The sequence below is a fragment of the Camelus bactrianus genome, chromosome 3 (genome assembly GCF_048773025.1).
Source record: "Camelus bactrianus isolate YW-2024 breed Bactrian camel chromosome 3, ASM4877302v1, whole genome shotgun sequence".
NCBI classification, from domain to species: domain Eukaryota; kingdom Metazoa; phylum Chordata; class Mammalia; order Artiodactyla; family Camelidae; genus Camelus; species Camelus bactrianus.
In genome coordinates this window covers 25,461,032-25,475,627 of record NC_133541.1, presented here as the reverse complement: position 1 = coordinate 25,475,627, position 14,596 = coordinate 25,461,032, and the positions used below count along the sequence as shown (strand labels likewise).

General features: G+C 40.8%; 1 protein-coding gene across 2 annotated transcripts in view; it reads left to right on the top strand.

Moving 5' to 3' along the window:
- The first annotated feature begins 3,256 nt into the window (after positions 1 to 3,256).
- SLC45A2 (solute carrier family 45 member 2) overlaps positions 3,257 to 14,596 on the top strand; it is a 38,887-nt gene continuing 27,547 nt past the window's right edge. The window contains exons 1-3 of one of the 2 annotated variants that reach the window (XM_074356865.1): positions 3,257 to 9,205; positions 10,073 to 10,649; positions 12,609 to 12,785. In XM_074356865.1, coding sequence (XP_074212966.1) covers positions 10,265 to 10,649; positions 12,609 to 12,785 — 562 coding nt within the window. In that variant the 5' untranslated portion in view covers positions 3,257 to 9,205; positions 10,073 to 10,264. Of the gene's footprint in view, positions 10,650 to 12,608; positions 12,786 to 14,596 lie in introns of both variants that reach the window. The other variant, XM_074356862.1, reaches the window with a different exon arrangement.

The window sequence follows — 14,596 nt, the reverse complement described above, 5'->3', positions numbered from 1 at the left end:
CCTGCCTCTCCCTGTCCCCAGGAGGTCCCACAGCTTACCCCTCACTTCATTCAGCCACTGCTCAAGTGTCCCTGACCCTTGTTTCAAATAGCAGCTGCCTTTTCACCCGCTCTCCCCTCGCCCTATTTCATTTTCCTTCACACAGCATATCAGTGCTGACGTTAATTCTGATTAAGGCCAGCCCTCACTCTGTCTTAAGCAATGCACACTAGAGTGGAAGCTTTATGAAGGACTTTGTAGGTTTCATTCATTGCTGAAGTCCCCAGTTTCTAGACTAGTGCCTGGCCAGTGAATATTGATTAAAGGAATGAATGTCAGTAGAGATGTATATAGAGAATGTCAGAGCTCCTGTATCCATGCCTCTGCTCTCCTCCCACTGCTGCTTTCATCCAGACCCCTGTTTCCTCTTCCCTGGACTACTGCTCAGCCTTACTTCCCAACTTTTCACCTCTAGTATCACTGCCTTCATTTTTTTTTTTTTCTGTTGTGCTAACTTGGAATCTTTTTGACACCAGACTCATCTTTACAGTCCTGTAAAATTCTCCAGTGGTCTTCTTTTTTCCCTATAGAACTAAACATAAATTCATTTGCATAATATATATCAACCTTTTGTTTAGAATAAGACTTCTACATAGCTGTCCAGTCCCATCCCTCCCCCCACCCCACCCCCTGCTCCCCAGCACTTCATGTTGGGCTGCCTGAAGTTTCTAGTAAGCTATGGTCTCTCTTGATTCCATTCCTTTCCATATTCTGCAGCATTTTCCAGGACTAAAGTACTCCTGACCCCTTTTGCTGCAGCTTGTTGATCAAGCAGACTCAGACTTGGCTCACATACAGCCTTCTTTGTGACACTTTCTGCATTTCTCAGCCCTAGGGCAGTTTTGTACAATGATTATGAACTTTGGAGTCAGAAAGACCTTGGGTTCAAGTCTAACTCTGTCGTTGTGATGTCTGAGACAGTGCCTGGAACATCCTCAGTGCTCAGTAATTGTTAGCTCCTTTTCTGAGGGACCCTTTCTATGTTCTTATTGTACTTTGCATGTATCTCCAAGGATAGTAATTGCTTTTAGTGTAATTTACATAACTTTTCCAATCATCTGGGCATACTATTAAAACACAGATTCCAGGGCTCCACCCCTAGAGATTTTAATGTGGTGGGTGCAGGATGGGGCCCATGAATTTGCGTTTCTACCAAGCTTCCAGGTGAATATAATGCTTCCCGTTCAGACCACACTTTGAATACCACTGTCTTAGTGGACATGAACCAAGTCTTTCTGCCTTTGTTCCATCACAATAGGTGCTCAAAAAAGTACCTGTTGAGGAGATTGGTAAGGGAAAGAATAAAAGTGAATTGGCAAAAACTCAACAAACAGAGGAACTAGCTTGGAATATCGATTTTTGTGGTTGACTTTATCCAAAATGTTTGAAAAACTGGCTGTGAGCTTTTAAAGAAAGGTGTGTGAATAAGGTTAGGAGCTTTTGTTAATGACTCATATTTTTCTTCTGAAAAATCTAAGACTGCAGGAAATGCTACTCTTCCTCTTTTTTTCACCTATCTTTAGAGAAACTAGATTTAGAAGTAGGCAAGGGGGCAGGTAAGGAGAAAATAGAAAGCTTTAAGAAGAATGGAAGAGAAGCAGGCAGTTGAAGATAGCAAATTCTAGTGAAAGAGGGATTATATTCATGAAAACATTGGAATTATGTTCTTGATAGTCACTTGATATACATTTATTTGCACTGTCTTGATCCTACAATGTAGGAAGTGATGAGATACTACAAACCGTATGGTGATAAATGTGACAGTTCTTACAGAACGAGGTGACTGGTTGCAGCCAGGCCTCCTATCCCTGTGTTCATGTCTTCTGTCTAAGCACATTCCAGGTTTTAGTCGCAATTACTTTGTATTTTATAAATTTGCAAAATAATTTACCTGTACCAAATCAGGATGGCTTACATGGCAAGTAGCAGTATCCAAAACAAGAGGGAAATGTTTTGGCTCACGTACGTAGAGTCCAGAAGGACAGTGAGTTTTAGGGCGGCCTGAATCTGGTCACTTAGACCCTGTTTCCCTGCATTTTCCTGGCTCTGCCAACTTGCCATCCTCTCTGTGTTTGCTTTATCCTTAACCTGGTAGTAATATCTGGCTCTCATTTCCACACACAGCAACATCAAGAAGAAGAGAGAGTTTCAAGAGCTTTCAGCAAACCTTGCCTTTTGTCTCCTTGGATCAAGTTAAGTCACAAGCTGGCCCTATACCAGTCTTTGGCAGAGAAGGTAGAATTATCTTAGATAAAGCCAGCCTACTCCTGGAGCTCCCCTGGACTCAGCTTCCTGGAAGCATATGGGTGTGTGAGGGAGGGGTGGAATCTGGAAGCTAGTCCAGGTTTCATTAGGATGGGGGGAGTGGAGAATGAAGGTTACATCTGTTATATACAGTATCTCAATTGCTGTTCAAACAATCACAACGGGAAAGAAGGTAGGGGTGGTTACTCCATTTTACAGATGAAGACTGAAGGCTCAGATGGTCCTAAATTTTCATAGTTCACATCTCCCTTAGTGTCTCAGTAATTTTTTCATGGTGCCCCTTGGGCCAAAAAATACCTAACCATTCCATTTATAAGTAAGTCTCAGCAATGTAGGTATTTATGTCCTAACAACTTATTAGCTGATTGAAAAATATAATACAATGAAAGAAGAAATTTTTATTTCATTATTTTTATTGAAGTATAGTTGATTTAAAATATTGTGTTAGTTTCAGGTATATAGCAAAGTGATTTAGTTTTGATTTGTTTTTCAGATTATTTTCCATTATAGGTTATTGTAAGATGTTAAATACAGTTCCATGTGCTGAACAGTAAGTCCTTGTTGCTTGTTGCTTACCTATTTTATGTACAGTGGTTTGTATCTGTAAATCCCACACTCCTAATTTATTCCTACCATCCCCCTTTGGTAACCATAAGTTTGTTTTCTATGTCTGTGAGTTTGTTTTGTATACAGATTCATTTGTATTATTTTTTAGATTCCACATATAAATGATATCTTGTATTTCTCTTTCTCTGACTTACTTCACTAACTATAACATTCTCTAGGCCAATCCATGTTGTTGCAAATGCTATTCCATTGTGTGTATGTGTGTGTGTGTATACATACATATATATATATACATACACACATATATATGTATATATATACCACATCTCCTTTATTCATTTGTTGATGGACATTTAGGTTGCTTCCATGTCTTGGCTGTTGTAAATAGTGCTACTGCGAACATTGGGATGCACGTATCTTTTCAAATTAGAGTTTTTATCTTTTTCAGATATATGCCCAGGAGTGGGATTGCTGGATTATATGGTAGCTCTATTTTTCGTTTTTTAAGGAGCCTCCATACTGTTTTCCATAGGGGCTGCACCAATTTACATTCCCACCGACAGTGCAGGAGGGTTCCATTTTCTCCACACCCTCTTCAGCAGTTATTATTTGTAGACTTTTTGATAATGGCCATTCTGATTGCTGTAAGGTGATAACTTCCTTGTAGGTTTGATTTGCATTTCTCTGATAGTTAGTGATGTTGAGCATCTTTTCATGTGCCTATTAGCTATCTGTATGTCTTCTTTGGAGAGAAGTCTATTTAGGTTTTATGACCATTTTTTGATTGGGTTTTTTGTTTTTTGATACTGAGTTGTATGAGCTGTTTGTATATTTTTATTGTTAACCCCTTGCTGCTTGCATTCTTTGCAAATCTTTTCTCCCATTCCATAGCTTGTCTTTTCATTTTGTTGATGGTTTCCTTTGCTGTGCAAAAGCTTTAAAATTTGATTAGATCCCATTTGTTTATTTTTGCTTCTATTTCTTTTGCCTTGGGAAACTGATCTAAGAAAATATTTCTATGATTTATGTCTGAGAATGTTCTACCTATGTTCTCTTCTAGGAGTTTTATGGTGTCATGCTTATATTTAGATCTTTAAGTCATTTTGAGTTTATTTTTGTATATGGTGTCAGAGAGTGTTCTTAATTTCATTGTTTTGCATGTAGCTGTCCAGCTTTCCCAACACCAGTATTGAAGAGACTGTCTTTTCTCCATTGTTATATTCTTGCCTCCTTTGTTGTAGATTAATTGACTGTAAGTGTGTGGATTTATTTCTGGGCTGTCTATTCTGTTCCATTGATCTACATGTCTGTTTTTGTGCCTATACCATGCTGTTTTGATAACCATGGCTTTGTGGTATTCCCTGAAGTCTGGAAGGGCTATACCTCCAGCTTTATTCTTTTTCCTCAGGATTGCTTTGGCAATTCTGGGTCTTCTGTGATTCCATATAAACTTCAGGATTATTTGGTATTTTGATAAGCATTGCATTAAATCTAGATTTTTGGGGGTAGTATGGCCATTTTAACAATATTCTTCCAACTCAGGAACATAGAATATCTTTCCATTTCTCTGAATCATCTTCAGTTTCCTTTATCAGTGTCTTATCATTTTCAGTATATAGGTTTTTCACCTCCTTGGTTAAGTTTATTCCTAGGTAATTTTTTGGACACAATTTTAAACAGGATTTTTTTTTACTTTTTTTTTATTTCATTGTTAATGTAAAGAAATGTAATAGATTTCTGTATATTAATCTTGTATCCTACTACCTTGCTCAATTTATTAGTTTTAATAATTTTTGTGTGGAGTCTTTAAGGTTCTCTATGTAGAGTATCATGTCATCTATAGATAATGAGTTTTACTTCTTCCTTTCCAATTTGGATACTTTTTATTTATTTTTCTTGTCTGGTTGCTGTGGCTGGGACTTCCAATACTATGTTGAATGGAAGTGGTGAGTGTGTGCCTACTTATCTTGTTCCTGAATTTAGCTGGAAGACTTTCAGCTTTTCACCATTGAGTATTATGTTGTCTGCGAGTTTGTTATAACTGGCTTCTATTATGTTGACATATGTTCCTTCTATACCCGTTTTGGTGAGAGATATTTTCATGAATCGATGTTGAATTTTGTCAAATGCTTTTTCTATGTCTATTGAGATAATCATGTGGTTTTTGTCTTTCATTTTGTTAATGTGTTGTATCACATTGATTTGTATATGTTGAAGCATCCTTGTGACCCTGGAATGAATCCAATTTGATTATGGTGTATTATCCTTTTTATATATTATTGGATTTGATTTGTTAATATTTTGTTAAGGATTTTTGCATTTATGTTCATCAAAGACATTAGCCTGTAATTTTCTTCTTTTCTTTTCTTTTCTTTTCTTTTTTTTTTTTTTTTTTTTTTTTTTTTTTTTTTGTAGTGTCTTTGGTTTTGGTGTCAGGGTGGCTTCATAGAATGAATTTGGGAGTTCCCACCGCTTCCATTTTTTGGAATAGTTTGAGGATAGGCAATAAGCTCTTCTTTGTTTGGCAGGATTCCCCAGTGAAGCCATCCAGTCCTGAACTCTTGACAGGGAGTTTCTGGTTTTTATTACAGATTATATTTTAATTCTAGTGATTATTCTGTTCAAGTTGTCTGTTTCTTCTTGACTCAGTTTTGGAAGACTATGTTTCTAGAAACTTGTTCATTTCTTCTAAGTTGTCCAATTTCTTGGCTTATAACTTCATAGTATTCTCTCTCTCTCTCTCTTTTTTTTTTTTTTTTTTGTATTTCTGTGGTTTCAGTTGTTAATTCTTCTCTTTCATTTCTTATTTTGTTTGTTTGAATCCTTTCTCTTCTTCTTGGTGAGCCTGGTTAGAGGTTTGTCAATTTTGTTTATTTTTTCGAAAAACCAACTCTTGGTTTTATTGATCTGTTCTATTGTTTTTTCAATCTCTATTTGTTTTATTCCCCCTCTGATCTTTATTATTTCCTTCCTTCTGTTGACTTTGGGTTTTGTTTGTTCTTTTTTTTTAAATTTATTTTAGGTGGTAGGTTAGGTTGTTTATTTGAGATTTTTCTTATTTCTTGAGGAAGGACTGTATCACTATGAATTTCTCTTTTAGAACTGCTTTTATTGTATCCCATAGATTTTTGTCAAGTTGTGTTTTCATTTTTGTTTATATATATTTTCTGATTTTTCCCTTTGATTTCATCATTGGCTTACTGTTTTTAAAGTTAACATGTTGTTTAGTCTCCATGTTGTCCTATTTTTCTTTCTGAAGTTGATTTCTATTTTCATACCATTGTGGTCAGAAAAGATGCTTGAAATAATTTCTTTCCTCTTAAATTTGTTGAGACTTATTCTGTAACCTAGTATGTGGTCTATCCTAGACAATGTTTCTGTGTTCTTGAAAAGAATGTGTATTCTGGGTTCTTTGGAATGCAGTGTCCTGTAGATATCAAGGAAGTCCAACTGGTCTACTGTGTCATTTAGGACTTCTGTTGCCTTATTGATTTTCTGTCTGGATGATCTGTTCATTGATGTCAGTGGGATGTTAAAATATCCTACTATTAGTATATTCCTGTCAATTCTCCCTTTAAATCTGTTAGTATTTGTTTTATATATTTAGGTGCTCCTATATTGGATGCATATATGTTAATGAGTGTGATATCCTCTTCTTGCATTGATCCCTTTATCATCATATGGTGTTCTTCTTTAACTTTCTTTACAGACTTTCTTTTAAAGTCTACTTTGTCTGATATGAGTATTGCTCCCCAGCTTTCTTGTCATTTCCGTTTGCATGAAATATCTTTTTCCACCCCCTCACTTTCAGTCTCTGTGTGTTCTTCATACTGAATTGAGTCTCTTGTAGGCAACATATTGTAGGCTTTTTTTTTTTCATCCAATCTGCCACCCTATGTCTTTTGATAGAGCCATTTAATCCACTGACATTTAAAGTAATTATTGATAAGTATGTACTTATTGCCATTTTAAATTTTGTTTTCCAGTTGTTTTTGTAGTTCTTTGTTCATTTCTTCTTTCTTTCCTTTTGTGGTTTTATAGTTTAATTTGTAGTATGCATCAGTTCCTTCCTTTTTGGTTTTTGTGATCTACTGTATGTTTTTAATTTGTGGTTACCCTGGAGTTCAAGTATATTAACCCACAACTATATCTACTTGCTTTAAACTGGTAATCATACAAGTTCAAGCACATTCTAAAAGATCTACATTTTTATACTCCCCTCCCCTCCATTCTGTGATTTTGATGTCCTGTTTTAGATCTACATGCTTGTCCTTTTGCTGTTAATTGTAGTTATAATCATTTTTACAAAAAAAATTTTTATTGTTTGTTCATCTATGTGCTGGCTTATTGTTAAGGTGTTCAGAGCCTACACTGGATGTTGAGCAGGGCCTTCTCTTTGGTCTGTGGCTGTCACTGTCCTGTCAGGGGCCAAGTCTGCTACCCAGTTGTCGAAGTGGAAGCCCCCGAGTGCCTGGTTCAATCAGGCCTTGTTGCCTTGCTCCAAGAGAGGGGACTGCTGAAGCAAGTGAGGCCCATGTGGTCACAGCAAACCTACGCACTGCCTGGGCAGGCATTTGTGATTCCACCCTGAAGCAGCCCAGGTTCGCATCCCTTTCTCTATTTTGTTCGTCTCAGACCTAGTACAAAGCTGTGGCGTGGAGTCGGCTGGGGCTGGGAGCCAGGGTGCTGTAGCTGCAGGAATCAAGGCAGCTGTGCCTCCTGAGACCTGGGCTGCCTCTGTGTCACTCCTCTCCCAGGACCCTTCTGCCCCAGATCCAGCGCCAAGCTGTGGTGTGGAGTGGGCGGAGCCAAAGCGCTCCCCACTGAAACCGCTGCATACTTCTACCCAGGGCAGCTCAGCACCCAGCTGCTGTGGGTTCCTGTGGCTTTGCCTGGTATGCACCCTAACAATGTCTGCCAGGGCCCACCCTGCCCCCGCCACGTGTGCTGACAATGGACTCCACAATTTCCCAAGACCACACCTCAAGCCCTCCAGGCTGTCTCTGGACCCCTAGATTGAGTCCTCTCCCAGGACCTGTCTGACTCAGATTTAGCTAACACTGCGTGTTCCCGTGGCGGCACCCGTGTGCACACTGACAATGTTGGCCAGGTTCCATATGCCACCCCGTGCATGAGCTGACAGTGGTCTCTGCAGTTCAGCCCGGATCACCCCCCACCCCCTCCAGGCACCGTGGTTATCTCTGCACAGATAGACCAAATCTCCGCCCTCCTCTCACTCCAGGTTGCAATGTGGAGTGAGCACGCCAGGGAGTTCATCTCTTTGGACTGGGAAGTGCGGCAAGGTGGCAGCCGCCAGTGCAAGTGCTCTCCACCCTGATTGTCAGCCAGCCAGCATATGCACACTACTCAGGAAGAGTCTAGGCTTCTCCAGCTCCTCTGTCTGTCCCGGTGGATATCCCAGCAGGCAAGGGGGCTCCCCAAGGTGAGGGTCTACTGGTGGGGACCCTCTCTTCCTTAGAGATCCCTCCCAGGGGCACTTGTCCTGTGGAGATATTTCTTGCAGCTTTGGTTGTAAAGGAGATTCCTGCCAGTTTCCAGTTGGTTTTCTGTGAGAATCATTCCACGTGTAGATGGGTTTTTGATGTGTTTGTGGTGGGGAGGTGAGCTCTGCTACTCCACCATCTTAACCCCCTTCCTATTTCCATTCTTAATCACAAATACTTCCTAATACATCATACGCACCTGTTGGACACTGTGTGACTTCTCATGCCTTGGAATCAGATTGGATGTCGCTACCCTCATTTTCTGTTCCACCCTTATTTTTATATGATACTTGCTTTTATCATGACTGTGGAGAACCAAGCCACACAAAAATCTAAAGCCATTGAAAGGATTGTATTGCAATCTTATGTTGCAAGTATGAGCTGTTCATTATTACTTCACGTGGTATCTGACAGATGTTGATTTTCACTGTGTTTACTGTTTTCAAATGCTTAAGTATCCTGAGACAGCCCTTTGAGTTCACTGTGGTGCCCTGGGGTACCGTGGCACATAGTTTGTGAAATACTGATTTAACTGATTTGCCAGAATTTAAACTTTAATATTCCAACTCCAAGTCTTGATGCTCTTAAACCATTTTTAGGGCCTTTCCTATAAGATCATATTTCCATTGCCATTCAGATTCTCATTTGAATTCAAGGTCCAACAAGGAAAATATGACCCCCTTGAAGTCTTTAAAACAGAGGAAATTTAATATGGAAAATTATACTGGTGATAAAAGAGCTGAGAAGCTCAGGGAACAGTGAGACAACCCAGAAATGAGCAACCACAGGAAGCTGCAACCACTCCCATCACTGCAGAATCGATCGGAAAGGTAATTTTATGGGGACTAAGAAGCTAAGGTTGCCTGTTGGAAGCTGCACCCACAGTGGAGACGCAGCTACTGCCAGAGACATCTAAGGATGGAGAAAGAGAGGGGAGGAGGTATCCTGATTTCTTCCTTTCTCCTACCCTCAGCCTTCCCATCAATGCTTCCCATTGGACAAATCTGCCTAGAAGCCAGAGAGCGAGGGAACCTGGGAAATGTGGTCCCTTATGGTACAGGGTACAGAGCATGGGGGAGGGGCAGGGAATGGATCTGAGCAGACAAGCAGTTGACTGGCACCTCAAAATGTAGTATATACACTTTATTCATTCTATGATTCCTTTAGCAAATATTTATTGAGGACCTACTAGGTGCCAGGTATCATGTTAGATGCCATAATAAGCAAAACAGACCTGATCACTGCTCATATGGGGTTTGAAGACCAACATAGGAGAAGCAGAATAAACACAAAGCTATCTAGTTATAAAGCGTGTTAAGTGCAATGAGGGAAAATCCCGCAGTGCCGTGAGATGGCCAGTGATTTAGAGGAAGGTGGCACCCTCCCGGTATGTTAAGTCTAGTGAATTGACTCTTGGGGTATGTGTAGAAAACTTACGGTCAGGAAAGGTCAGATTATTTATATCTAGGAAAAGTTTAGAAAAAGATATTGGCCCATTCATATTTTAACTTCACATCAGCATTATGGGGCTTTGTTGTGGTTGTGTGTAATACAGTGTATGTATGTGTGTGAGTGTGAGACAGACGGGGTGGGAGGAGCAGAGAGGGAGAGAGAACAGTACAAAGGAAGATTCCTTTAGAGTAACATTCTAAGGAGCCAGCAGGCTCACAGCAGCTAATCTCCATCATGCTTTCCAGGCCCCACCCCCTTTCTTCTCATCATAACTTGTGATCTTAGAGGCATGAAAGAATTTGAGCCCCTCCCCCAGCCTGACCATCTCTGTTAGCCGCTCAGCCAGGCTCTATGTCAAATCCAGCCGGGAGCACAAACCCCAGGGCCACGCAGGAGGTGGCAGTGGACTCGTAGGCAGGTTTCGGCACCCGGTGGCCATGGGCGACAAGAGTGGGCAGCCCGGCACCCACACCTATAAATCCCTTGCTGAAGATGGCGTCTTCGGCTTTGTGGAGCCGCCCAAAAGACCCACGGGGAGTCTGCTCATGCACAGCATGGCCATGTTCGGCCGGGAGTTTTGCTACGCGGTGGAGGCGGCCTACGTGACCCCAGTCCTGCTCAGCGTGGGCCTGCCCAAGAGTCTGTACAGCGTGGTGTGGCTTCTCAGCCCCGTCCTGGGGTTCCTGCTGCAGCCCGTGGTGGGGTCCGCCAGCGACCACTGCCGGGCCCGGTGGGGCCGGCGAAGACCCTACATCCTCACCCTGGGCATCATGATGCTCCTGGGCATGGCTCTGTACCTCAACGGGGACATTATCATATCAGGTCAGTGGACCGCGCGAGGTGGGCCGCCGGGAGCGTCCTGTGATGCAGCTCAGTAGGAGCAGAATGCCAGTATCTTCATGTGACAGTCAGAAACCGGTTAAAACTTACTATCTCTCCTGAGTTACATTGAATTTCCACCCGTGAATGACCCAAATTCTGTGGTTAAGAGCCTTTGCTTTTAGAAACCTCAGGCTACATTATTTTTTAACTGTTGTGAGAATCTTAAAATAGGATTAAATTTTTATCTATTTTTAAAAATTGCATATTTTTACATATTTATCAACTGTGGTGTTTTTGTGCCCATTATAAGATATTTAGTACTTTCTCAAAATAACCAGCTGCCAAATGGCTCTATAAGTATTTACAATAAATGTACCTGTGTGTCCAGTAAGAGTTAATTATGTTCCCAGCTTTATGTAGAGTCTTTTAGTGGGTCAGGGTATCAGCCTGTTAGCTCAAGGGGACATTTTTGCATTTAAAATCATGGACATAAACCTGACAGAGCTCTTTTTCTAGCCATTAAGCAGCCTCTAATTAATCCACAATTGGTGGTACTACAAATTGCATTGAAAAAAGGATCATTAAACTTAAAAACAACACATTTGTTTTTTTGCCATTAACTCTCAGGCTAGCAGAATGGATGATAAAGAGGCAGGATAATCAGTTATCATTTGTATATAATTTTAAAAGGGCATAAATCCATAAATGTAGAGTATTTCTGGAAGAATTTCCAAAAAATCTGAGTAGTTGCCTCTAGGGAATGGTACTAAGGGACTGGGGGTGAGAGGGGGAGGGTAGGCTTGTTTTCACTTATTTTTATACTGTATTTTTTTTTAAAAGCAGGTGCATATATTACACATTGTTAAGTTTAAAAAAGAAGCTGAAAGCAAGGGAAATAGTTATGAGTAGGTGAATGGATTGTGGTATAGCCATAGGATGGATACTATTTAGCTGTTAAAAGTTGTGAAGTTGATCTTCATTAATTGAAATGCCGAGATAAGAAGAGAGTTGGTTACAGATGAACAAGTACAACACGATCCCATTAGTCAGTGCTCCTCAAGGCACATTCCTGTACCTGCAGCATCAGCATCACTGGGGGCTGTTATAGGTGAACATTTCCAGGCCCCATTTCTACCTACTGAGGAATCATGGGAGACTTATGGGAGATGGAGCCCAGCAATGTTTAAACAAGGCATCCAAGTGATGGTTAAGCATGCCGAAGTTTGAGAAGCCCTGCGTGAGGGCACAGGTGCGCACCTCTGTATAAAGGCATAAAGGGAGATCTGAAGGAGGACCATCTCTAGGGGCTAGGATTCAAAGCATTTCTCCAGCGCTTCTATATCTTTGGAATGGTTTACAATAAGTGCATAATTTTAAACAGCTTTCTTTTTTGGGGGGTGGGGAGGGAGGTAATCAGGGTTATTTAGTTAGTTAGTTAGTTAGTTAGTTAAATGGAGGTACTAGGGATTGAACCCAGGACCTCGTGCATGCTAAGCACACGCTCTACCACTGAGCTATATCCTTCTTCTAAGCAGCTTTCTTTAACGAAATATGATTCACATACCATAAAAGTCACCATCTACAAGTGTACAAGTCAGTGCTTTTTAGTATATTCTTGATTATGCAACCATCATCACTATTTAATTCTGCAACATTTTCACCGCCCCGCCCCCCAACAGAAAGAAACCTGGTCACCATCAGCAGTCAATCTCCACTTCCTTCTCCCCGACAGCTCTAGGCAACCACTCACCCTACTTTCTGTCTCTATAGAGCTGTCTTTTCTGGACATTCACTTGCATAATTTTTAAAACCTGAAAAAATAATGAAGCTATTTTTATTTGGAAAAGCAAAGTTAAATGAAAGTAAATGGAGATAATTTAATGAGAGGTTTTGGTGGAAATAAAAATGCAGATCATTCTAAAGCAGGATTTAAAAGACCAATGTTTGTTTCTCTTTCAGCTTTGATTGCTGACCCAAGGAGGAAGCTAATTTGGGCCATAAGCATCACCATGATAGGTGTGGTTCTCTTTGATTTTGCTGCTGACTTCATTGATGGGCCCATCAAAGCCTACTTATTTGATGTCTGCACCTATCAGGACAAGGAGAGGGGCCTCCACTACCATGCCCTCTTCACAGGTATGGAATATTCCAGAAAGTCTATCCTTCAGCTCCCAGCACAGGGAGGCCCTTCCACTGAAGCCACTCAGTGTCTCAGCACTTGAATTTTTTGAATGAATGGATCCATTGAGATGATGAAACACTCCCATCACGAGGGCTCTGTCTTCCAGTGTATTTCTCTAAACAAAGTCAGCTTGTGACCGGGTGTGGAGTTTTTATAGAGGAGGTTTATGCAAGAGCTTTTTACTTTTTGTTTTGACGTTGTTCGTTTTTAAATGAGTAACATGTAGCATCAGCATTACTTAGGAGCCTGTTAAAAATGCAGCTTCCTAGGCCCCTCCCCCAGGTATTTTGATTCAGTGGGTTTGGGGTGGGGCCCAGAAATTTGCATTTTTAATGACACTCCCAGACAAGTCTGTGGCAGGTGTCCCAAGGATCACATTTAAAAGTAAAAATAGAAACAAACCAAGCAAATTAAAGAACTTCAAATCTTAGAGATTTCTTAGTCATATAAAGAGTTGGCATTTCTTCAACCTCCTGGTTTGGAAAAGACCATGAAAAAAGACTATGGGGGTGCTCCCTTCAACGCTTGGGGCCATTACCAGCCTCCTTTGGTTGCTGTTGGGTCCTTCATTTCAAGCAGTGCTACTAATGTTCCACCTGCTTTATAGAGCTCCAGTTAGGATTGTTCTAGCACTGAGGGTCATACCCAGGACTATAGCATGATCCTGGCCTGGGAGCATTTTTATACCTAGATAGTAAGGGCTCTATTTGATTGTCTTCATGGCCCAGCCAATGTATTTATTTTATGTTTTGGCATATTCTGTCTCCTCTGAAGGTCAGGTAGTTCTCAGGAGAAGCAGAATCGTGAGCTTTGTTCAGTTTATGTCTCTAGAGCCAAGAGCAGTGCCTGCACACAGAAGCCATTGGGTCAAAATTTGTTGTTTGAGCAAATATTTGAATGGTGAACACTGGAAGAATGGGGCTGCCCAGCAGAGACGGGAGTTCGTCCTTGCTTTAGGGAAGATGGAGGAGCGGGAGTCCACCCCATCCGTCACTGGTCCCTGACCACACTGTCTACAGCTAGAAAGTCCCAGAATAGAGATGCAAACTGATTTCTCCTGATTTAAATCCCATAATACCTGCTGCTTTACTTTATTATAATCTGCTGAAATTAATTACAGCAAGATCACGGGAGACTTTTTGGCTTTTGACCCTGACACATGGAGGGTTTTATTGCTCTGAAGTACTCTGGGCAATGTGGCCACTCCTTCTTGTCTTACACCAGTATTAGTCTTGGCCAAACAGCCTCTGCTTTATTGCCTCTGATATTAGAAGATTGAACTCTGTATTTTGGGAACTTTTCCAAGATTAGCATATGGTAGTATTTCTATTGACTTTAAGAAAATATCTTGAGGCTGTCTATTGATATTAACAAACAGTGGTCTCAGGAAGCATGTGTAATTTTCATATGCCCTTGGTTTAGGCTCTCACTGTGTCTTGTCTGAGCTTTCATACTTATCCTTTGTTCTTCCAGTCTCTAATGTCTTCCTATTCCGAGTGAACCAGCACACAGCTTCCAGATTCAGATTCCTAAATGACAGCTATACCAGGGTGCTTTCCTAATCAATGACCTGCAGTGGCTCCTGGGGATGGAAAATTAATTAATCAGTAGTCAACTTAAGAAAGAAAGAGAGAGTTTTATTTGAGTCAGCCTGAAGATTATAAACCAAGAGACAGTCGCTCAGAGAGCTCTAAGAACTGTTCCTTCCATTGGAGGTCAAAGCACAGTTATATATGAGACAAAGGGTTATACATGACATGTCGAC